We start from the raw sequence: 9,860 nt of genomic DNA, 5'->3' as shown, positions 1-9,860 counted from the left end.
AACATATACAAAACCATTTTCCCTTCCTTCTAGGTTGGCTTAATTCATCTAGTTACTAACGGACTCATCCTTAATGCCCGTATTTTCTTTATCCTTCTTGGCAAACCAATCCATTATTAAGTCCCTTGGATTCAACCTCTGATTTATATACGTCTCAAAATTATCCAAATCTTTCTGTCTCTACTGTCATTACCTTAGTTGAAGCCACCATCATCTCTGGCCTTGACTAATATAACTGGCTCCAGACTGGACTTCCAGCAAGCCCTCCTATCCTCTTCCAAACTATTCCCCACAAACAGCTTAAGTGAGCCTTTAAATATGTAAATCTGATCCTGCTTAACACTCTGTTAGCTACCCATTGACCATAAGATACATTCCAAAATACAGTCCAAAATCTATAATGTGGCCAGTAAGAGCCTGCATAGTCTGGCCTCTCTGCCTCACCTCAGCTCAAGTTGCTCCCTACACCTCAACCACACTGACTTCCTTTCAGTTCCTAGAACACATCAATTTCTTTCATGCCCCAACAACCTCAAACATAATGTTCCCTTGGCCTGCAACATTCTTTAAGGCTCTTTCATATGCCTGGAGTTTAAAAGGCACTTCTTCAAAGAGCTCTTCCCTGATAGTCCTGGTTAATCTATCATCGCATCCACTAATTTTCCTTCGTAGAACTGATTACGATTTATAATTATGTAATGATTTATGCTTTAACGTCTCTTGCTCCTATCACACTTCAGATCCATCGAGTGTTATGTTCACTCCTGTGACCCATTGCCTAACACTGTGCTTGGCACATAGTATGCAGTCAGTAAGTCCTTGTTTAATAATGCGTGATCAATGCAAAAGCTGGAAGCGGCTGCAGGAACAGCATCTGGCATTTCTTTGCCAAGGATAGGTCCCTCCCAGTGTGTAGTGGTAGGTGGGGCAGGTCTTCTTGTTCACTCAGAGGGGGCTTTTCCCCCTGCTTGTTCGATAAGTGTTTGCTGTAGGGCCGCGTAAGAAACAAACTGCCTCCAGATACAGGCGGCAGGCGGGAGAGATCAGCCTTATGTGTGAAAGACAGCATAATCTGTCACCCGAGGATTTTGCACGCTCTTGACGTACAAGAAGGAAACGCTGCCAGCTCCCTTGGAGGGGGCGAGTCGGTGTGTCTTTCCCCCAGAACCGGATTGGCTTGGACGAGCCGAGGGAACGGGGGCGGGGCTTGATCCCGCCTGGCGCCGGCGACGTCTCACGTGGGCCTGCCCAGCAGAACAGCCACTCCCCGGCCCCACAATGCACTGCGGGCAGCGTCACTCGTAGCGGCGGGTTGTGGCTAGACAGGTATGGCTCGGCCCTTCCCAGTCCTCGTTCGTCCCTTCTCCGCGTCGTTCGAACCCCTGCCTGGCTGCTTCCCTCGCTCGCCACGGCCCCCGACCCTCGCCCTCGGGACTACAGACCTACCTACCCCGGGCGGGAACTAAGCTCGTGGCGTGGGGGCGGGAGCGGGGAGTTGTCGGAGTCGCGGAGCTTTGGAGGGGTGGGATTGCGGGGACTTCGTCCCCAACGACTTGAGGGGTCTGTGGACCGCGCGAACGGCGGTTGCCCTTCGGCTGACCTGCCCTGATATGGGGCAACTCATAGGGTGGTTATAGGGGGCCCGAGGAGGAGGACAGTCGCTCTGGGCTGCCAGCGGTGGGGCAGCATTTCCTGGCGCCCAGGTGTCAGAAACACGGTGATCCTCCTAGGCTGTTTAGGTGGCCCAGAGAGCTTGACGTGGCACATCCTATTTTTTAGGTAGGGTTACTTTGCCTTTTGCGGGGTTGAATGAGCATTGAACTCAGAATTTTGCCCCCGTTGGCTCACGGAAACCTCTTAAGGCCTTGTTAATGGCACTCTTTGGGAACGATGTGGCGTAAAGGAGACCTGAGCAATTAGCTCGACAGGTGGAAGAAGGTTTCGAAATAGGAGGCTGAGCCCCAGCTGGCTTAAATCTCTCTGAAAGTGAAAACAGCTTTGGCTTTTTCTCCTATTTAGTTTCCTGGATCATCCACCTGAGGCAGTGGGAGAGCTTGAGATCCAGTTCCTCCTATGCCTCTTCAGCCAAGGCAAAGCCCAGAGCTACGGTGGCAGCCACCAGGCGGGAGATGTTGGGATCTCAGCTAACAGGTGGAACAGCCACTTTTTGAAACTCTCTGAATCACATTTGGGTTACTGGCATTTGCTCATGTTCTAAGATAATAAGGAATTAAGCAATACCTTAAATAGTACCTACAGTTTCTGGTGTATGAAGGTTGTGGTTCAGTATTTGAATGTGACATCTGTGACCATGCCCTAACTTAAGGGACATCTGGGCATTTCCTGTGTTGAGAACCATGATCAGTTTAGTGCTTGTGTGTGTGTGTATGAATGATTCTTAAAAATCTAAGTATATTTTATACTGGTGTGTGAACAGAGCCTAGGTCTTTTCAAAGGGGTGCCTGTGACCTTCCTGTCCATGTAGTTGAGTAAGAAGCTTGAATATGTTGAGAGGCAATGTCTCATAGGGTGGTTAGAATTAGGCTTGACTTTAAATCTGTCGCTTGGTAGTTTAGGGATTGAATAAATTACTTTTCTGGGCTTGAATTTCCTCAAAGGTAAAATGGAACTGATAATACCTACCTCACAGGTTATTGGAAGGCTTAAATGAGGTAATGTGTATAAAGTGTCTGGTAAATAGAGGGCAGTCAATAAATAATAATAGCAAACGCTTAATATTGCACTTTCAGTCTGCAAGGCGATGTTTCGGGTTCCTTACATGTTCCTATGAGGTAGATACCATTAGCATTTTAAAAATAACCCTATGAGATAGATACTGTTGGTAGCCACAATTGACAGATGAGGATATTGAGCATAAAAAGACAAAGCTTGCCCAAGTTTACCCAGTTACTACATGGTGGAGCCAGTTTTTGAACCAAGGCAATCTGGTTCCAGAGTTCATCCTGTTATCTGTAATACTATACTGCCTCTTAAAGAAAACATAAGCTGTTGTTTAAAATTGTTATTATTTCAAAATGAGTAGCTAGATAGTTTCTGTATCACTGGGTTCTTGCCCCTTATTGGTTATAGGAGGAGCACAGTGATGTAGAGATACAAGAGACTCAGGTTTAAGCACTGTCATATATTAGCAGTGGGACATTGAGAAAGGGCGCCTCAGTTTCCTCATCTGTAAAATGGAGGTTTTACCTACCTCACTCTTCGTGAACTATGAGGTGTTACGCAAATGATTGTTGTATTTGTGTATGTGTTGGAGGCCCTCTTCGTAGATATAGGTATAATCTACTCTGGAACTCGAGGTCTTGTACATACTGTGCAGTACAAGCACCTGTAATAGGAATACCAAAGGCTGCTGGTAAGGTGGGGAGCACAGGCCAAGCTGCAAAATAAACTCTGGTTGTTCTTGGTTCCCTTTCCCCCTCTTTTCAAGCTCTGTCTCCCTAGTGACTTCCTGCTAACCTGTGGCTCTATAAAATCCTTCCCTTTTCACTCAATCTTGCCCCAACGCTGTGCATCACAATTAGTGTAGCCTTCTCCACAAGTAACTCCCCAAGTCCAAGATCTCAGCTAGCACTTTTATAAAATAATATGTACCAAGGTAGTGTTTCCGAAACTTTGGTAACATCAGATAGGTAATATAATTTGAATGATAAGCAGATGAACTTTAAAAAAAAATTCTCCAAAAATTTACACACACATTTGAATGAAACAAAAGTTCTTTATATGTTTTAATTTAAATTAGGAGAAGAACCTAACACCTCTAAACTGATTTCACAGATACTATTACTAAGCATAGAGCAAAAAAATAAATCAATTGAAAGACCTGTATTAGGTAAAAAATAGTACAGGTGAGATGCAGATATGGTAAGACTTCTGAAAGTGGTACTTGGGTGACTGAAGTTTGGGAAATAATGGACTAAAATAAAATATGAGTGATTAACCTATTATGAAATGTTTTTTTATCTTAAAAGAGGCATTTATGAAAGCATCTTGCTGGAAAGTAGATATAAAATGTACTTATAGGTTGGGTTTTGTTTATTACTTTTTGAGTGATTACCTTCCTGGAACCTTGGGCCTACAGTCATCACCCCACAAGGTTCTGAAGAAGACAGGTCAGCATCTTGTTATCTTGGGTCTAAAAGGCTGGTAACCACTGCTATAGGTGTCTGGTGTTGTGGAAGTTTATTTTCCTCAGCCTTTATGTAAATGTTTACCCAGACCTATCTAGATTCTGCTTTGGGCTTTTTCCTCTAGCAGTTGCTATTGGGCAAAGAATATATTAGCCAGCACTCAGATTTCCCCGTGAGTTTGCTGCTGCTGTCTAAAGGCATATGTTATATATTTTTTCTGTTAAAGGTGAGGGAAAATGGACCAGTGGCCTAAAAATGTATCTGTGGCCCCAATAAAACTACTACTGCTCTTGAATCTTCCCATGCAAGTGTTTTAACCTCTTCCCTTCCTCAATCCTTACTGGCTCTTCCTTGGTTTTTCCAGCCACCACCTGGCCTACTCTCTAAGGGTATCCTAACCCTAGCTTGGCCTTGATGTTGACAGATTCCTTTTTCTACTACCACAGTCCAGATAAGATTGGAGTGTGTGTTTGTTTTTTTAAGGAACTGTATTAAGAATTCGAGGTAAAAAGAAAAAAAAGGGGGGGTATATTTATTGAGTTGATAAAAGAGAGATTGCTTATCCTAAGGTGATTGAAGTCTATCTGCAAAGTAGTCAAGCCTCACATTGTTCATTGGACAGTCATCCCAGTTTCTTTTGTTAGTTCACTGGTTTGGATGCTAGGTTAAATGACTCAGGAAGGAAGAGATTTAATTTTTTCTCCTCAGAAAAATCCTATCTACTGATAAATACAGGCAATTCTCTGAAAACCTTTCAAGAATTTAGGAAGGGAATATCACTGCTGTGTTGTGCTTTCCATGACAAGCCTAAAAGTGTGTATTAGGAATATCTGAAAGGCAAGTTTGTCTAACTATAGTTTTCCAGTTAAAGCGGTGGGCAACATAGCTTGTGTTGTATTTGCTCTTTCCATCTGAATTTCTTTAATTCTGGACTGATGCTTCTTGGTGGTAGGAACTATCTATTCCTAATGTCTGAAATAGCCCCTGGCATACAGTATGTACTCAGTAAATATTTGTTAAATGAATTGAACTTAACCAGGTTGTTATTCTTTTTTCAGTATATGTTTTAGGAAGTATGAATCATATCTTTCTGTCTTTTAAGTCATAAAAAAGAGCAACTTTGAAGATTACATGAAAGTTGGCACCCTATAATAAAGATTATTCCTAATATTTCTGTTGGGATCCTAGAAAGATCAGGCATAAGGAATGCAGTCTGCTTTTAAATACTACTAAGAATATGGATGTTTGGAAACTACAAGACACAACCCTGCTCTCATGTTAATTCCCAGAGTGATCATTGTGTTGCAGTATACTTCTGGAAAGACAAAGTTTTATATTTAAATCATAAATTTGTAAGGGTATGAATTAAGACATTTTCCTAATTTGTTACACTTAGGCTAAATGTTCAGTTGTAGTTTAATAAATAAAGACGTGTGATAACAATTTTTAAAAGAGATTTATAGTATAGACCTTATCCCTTGAGGGATCTCTGCTTTCTTTTGCTACTGCTTTTAGAAGAAAAAAGAAACTGGTTGAATAGGAAAAAAAATGATTTGGATATGTCATGTTGGAACTTTCGTTCGAAGGTTCCATTATGGTAAAGGCTAATTTAATTCCTGCTGGGTTTTTTTCCTTTTAATTAAATGGAGGAGAAAAATATTAAAGGGTAATGACATATTAATACCTAGCTTTTCCTCAGAGGAAAAGGGGGAAGTAAATTTAAAGCATTAGCTTTATTATTTGGATTGATTTTAACGTCAGTCAGTTACCATCATGAATGGGCACTCAGATTTTAACTTGACATAGCAACAAAAGCTAGGGACCACTGGTTTCCAAAATTGGTAGCAGTTGATTTTCTTTGTCATTTTTTTGATATATTACTAAGTTTTTCATTTTTGGAGTGAGATAATATTGACCTAGCTGAGCTGGGCAGGTAAGGATTAATTTAGTCTCTGAGATACAATATCTTGAAAAAAGCCTATGAAATTGTTACCAGATTTTTCAGTTTTTTACCAGTTGTGCCTCCTGTTAGTGAAGGAGAAGTATTTAGTGGCATTGTGCTCTTTCCTGCCTGGCAGGAAAGAGTTATCACTTAATTTCAGACTGTGAACATGTTTTAATTCAGTGTTTATCTAAGTATGATCCTTAGATAATAAGCATAGTAATTACTTAGGGAATTTGCTGAAAATGGAAAATTCTCAGGCCCCACCCCATAGTCAATGGATCAGAATTTTGGGGGGGAGGGTGGACCCAGAAATCTGCATTTCTAATCAAAATTCCAATGGTTTTTACACAGGGGACCACTGTGTGTGTGGCTGTGTGTGTATTTTATCAAAGTTTGACTATTTACCTGATTTCTTTCAGAACTGCATAGGCCTATGCAGTCCTTTTATCTATTTTTGTAAAGCATGATTAGGATATAATAAAAAAGGTAATTATGATTTGCTTCCTGATAAAAAGATTGAGAACAACATTAAAAGTAGTATTCCTTTAGGACTTCCCTAGCGGTCCAGTGGTTAAGACTCTGTGCTCCCAATGCAGGGGGCACGGTTTTTGTTTGTTTGTTTTTTTGCGGTGTGCGGGCCTCTTACTGCTGTGGCCTCTCCCACTGCGGAGCACAGGCTCTGGACGCGCAGGCTCAGCGGCCATGGCTCACGGGCCCAGCCGCTCCGTGGCATGTGGGATCCTCCCAAACCGGGGCACGTACCCGCATCCCCTACATCGGCAGGCGGACTCTCAACCACTGCGCCACCAGGGAAGCCCCAGGGGGCACGGTTTTGATCCCTGGTGGGGGAAGATCCTGTGTGCCTCAAGCCATGGCCAAAAAAAGTAGTATTCCTTTAGCTTTAAAATTTATTTTAAACAAAAATATTTGTTCTGATTATAAAAGTAATATGTGCTCATTGTGAAAAGTAATATGTGCTCACTGTGGAACATTACAGAAATTTAGGAAATTATAAATGATAACAATAACCCATAATACTATTTTCTGGAGATAAGCATTCTAATTTTGTCATGTTTCCTTCCAATATCTATTTCTCTATTTACCCCTCCCTTCTTCCTCCTCTGTGTCTTTATGGAAAACAGCATATGCAGTTTTGATCCTGCTTTTTTCCTACCTAACATATAAGCATTTTACCACATTACTAAATTATTTTTAACAAACATAACTTTTTGTTGCATCATATTCCATCATAGCGGTGTACCATAATTTGTTTCACCATACCCCTATTGTTGAACGTTTAGGTTGTTTTCAGTTATTTCTATGAGAAGAATGTCTTTCTGTTTAAAATCTTGTCTAATTCTTATTATTTTCTTTAAGATAGGGTTATGTATATAAATTTATTGTGGCCAGGGCTTCCCTGGTGGCGCAGTGGTTGAGAGTCCGCCTGCTGATGCAGGGGACGTGGGTTCGTGCCCCGGTCCGGGAAGATCCCACATGCCGCGGAGCGGCTGGGCCCGTGAGCCATGGCCGCTGAGCCTGTGCGTTCCGAGCCTGTGCTCCGCAATGGGAGAGGCCACAACAGTGAGAGGCCTGCATACTGCAAAAAAAAAAAAAATTTATTGTGGTCAAAGGGCATAAATATTTTAAAACTCTTGTTGAATATCAACAAATTGTTTTGAGAATGGTTTTTATTCCAATATGTACTTCCACATATACTTATGGAAATACCAGAAAGAAGTATTTTTTTAACAGCTAATTTGTGAAGGAAAGTATGATATATCATTGCTTTAATTAATATGTCTTTGGTTATTAGTGAGTTGCACATTTTTGCACTGCGTTTATCAGCTTTGGCTTTAATTTCTTACCTAACCCAAATTGTTCATTTTGTTTCAGGTCTTCTCTGTCACTTGAAATGTCTATGATTTTATCTGCCTCAGTCATTCGTGTCAGAGATGGACTGCCACTTTCTGCTTCTACTGACTATGAACAAGGCACAGGCATGCAGGAGTGCAGAAAGTATTTTAAAATGCTCTCGAGAAAACTGGCTCAGCTTCCTGATAGATGTACACTGAAAACTGGACATTATAACATTAAGTAAGACATTGGTTTGCTCCATTAGAATCATTTGCTTAGTGGTTGTCATTTTAATGAAATTTAAGTGGTCTAAATAGAAATTAGTGTTTGATTAGTTTAGGAGAACTTTTCAAGTCAAGAATCATGTGGTTCTGAACTTATACTAAATAGTATTCATCACGTAATCACCCTTCTTATAGTTTCTCTGTGTTTATGTCTGGCTTTAGAAAATTTTATAGTTTTGCAGATTACAGATATTGTATCTTATAATTATTAGATATTTATTGGTGTTCTTACATGCCCAGGAAAACTGTCATGGGAAATATAAAAAATCATACCTGATATCTGCCCTCAATGAACTTAAGAAGTTTACATCCTAGTGAGAGGGGATAGTGCTCATCACTATTTATTGTATGTAAAGAAAGTAAAACTGGGCAATGGAATAGTGACTTCATGGGGGTCAAGGGCCTCTCTGAGAGGGTTACATTTGAACAGAGACCTAAAAGATGTGAAAGACGGCAGTCTTAAGAATGCAGTGGATGAAGATCAAGGCAGAGCTGATAGCCAGTGCAGAAAGCCTTCACTACAGATCAAGGGATGGAAGGAAAACCAAGACAATGAAGCAATACGGACACTTAATAGAGTGGTGGAAGGTGAGGTTAGAAAGGTAGGAATGGGACAGGTTACGTAGGGCCTTCTAGGCTATGATAAGGAGTTTGGATTGAGTTTAATGTAATAGGAAGCCATTGGAGAGTTTTAAGCTGGAGAGTTATGTAAATCTAATTTTGGCTTTGAGTAGATCATCCTGGCTGCTATATGAAGAATGAGCTCTAAGAGAGGAAGCAGAGAGGTCATTTGGGAGACTCTTAGAGAAGTTCAGGTAGAGGTGATGCTTATAACTTGAATAAGAGTGATAAGGGGGCTTCCCTGGTGGCGCAGTGGTTGAGAGTCCGCCTGCCGATACAGGGGACACGGGTTCGTGCCCGGTCCGGGAAGATCCCCCATGCCGCGGAGCGGCTGGGCCCATGAGCCACAGCCTCTGAGCCTGCGCGTCCGGAGCCTGTGCTCCGCAATGGGAGAGGCCACAACAGTAAGAGGCCCACGTACTGCAAAAAAAGAAAAGAAAAGAAAAGAAAAGAGTGATAAGGATGAGAAGGGGTTGGATTTGGGCTGTATTTTGGGAGCAGTACCAACAAATCTTCCTAATGGATTGAAGTGGAATGTGAGGGAAAGAGAATAATCAGAGTTACCTCTAGATTTTTGGCCTAAACAATGTCCATAATTACTTGGATAATGGGACTGAAATGAGCAAGACTGGAGGATATGTGTTTCAGTGGTAAAAATCAAGAGTTCTGTTTGGACTGTTAAGTCTGAGATGTCCTTTAAACATCCAAACGGGACTTCAGGTAGGCAGTTGGATGTATAAGTCTTAAGTTTAGTGAAGAGAAGGACAAGTGTGGAGATTTAGATTTGGAAGTTAGCTTACAGTTTATAATTAAAACCATGGGAATAGATGAGACCAAGTGGGAGAGCATACACATGAAACAATTAGAGAACAATTAACTCGAGCAATTTAATACTGATTGTGTATACAGTGGGAAATCAGATAAGAACAAAGTCCATATGTGATATAATAAGGAGAGGGCTTCGTTACTGAGATGAGACATGAGCCATGTCCTGGAGAATTAGTAAGA

The 9,860-nt window shown here is 41.4% G+C and overlaps 1 protein-coding gene across 5 annotated transcripts in view; it reads left to right on the top strand.

The window, feature by feature from the left end:
• Positions 1 to 1,277: 1,277 nt before the first annotated feature.
• Positions 1,278 to 9,860, top strand: part of SEC22A (SEC22 homolog A, vesicle trafficking protein) — a 74,759-nt gene continuing 66,176 nt past the window's right edge. For 3 of the 5 annotated variants that reach the window (XM_049710445.1, XM_033403374.2, XM_049710446.1), the window contains exons 1-2: positions 2,020 to 2,151; positions 7,987 to 8,187. In XM_049710445.1, the coding sequence (XP_049566402.1) occupies positions 8,006 to 8,187 (182 nt within the window). In that variant the 5' untranslated portion in view covers positions 2,020 to 2,151; positions 7,987 to 8,005. Of the gene's footprint in view, positions 1,327 to 1,382; positions 1,780 to 2,019; positions 2,152 to 7,986; positions 8,188 to 9,860 lie in introns of those variants that run through there. The other 2 variants (XM_004278572.4, XM_033403375.2) reach the window with 2 other exon arrangements.

Source organism: Orcinus orca, chromosome 5 (assembly GCF_937001465.1).
Source record: "Orcinus orca chromosome 5, mOrcOrc1.1, whole genome shotgun sequence".
NCBI classification, from domain to species: domain Eukaryota; kingdom Metazoa; phylum Chordata; class Mammalia; order Artiodactyla; family Delphinidae; genus Orcinus; species Orcinus orca.
Note: the sequence above shows the minus strand (reverse complement) of the source record. Positions and strands in the feature narration are given on the sequence as shown.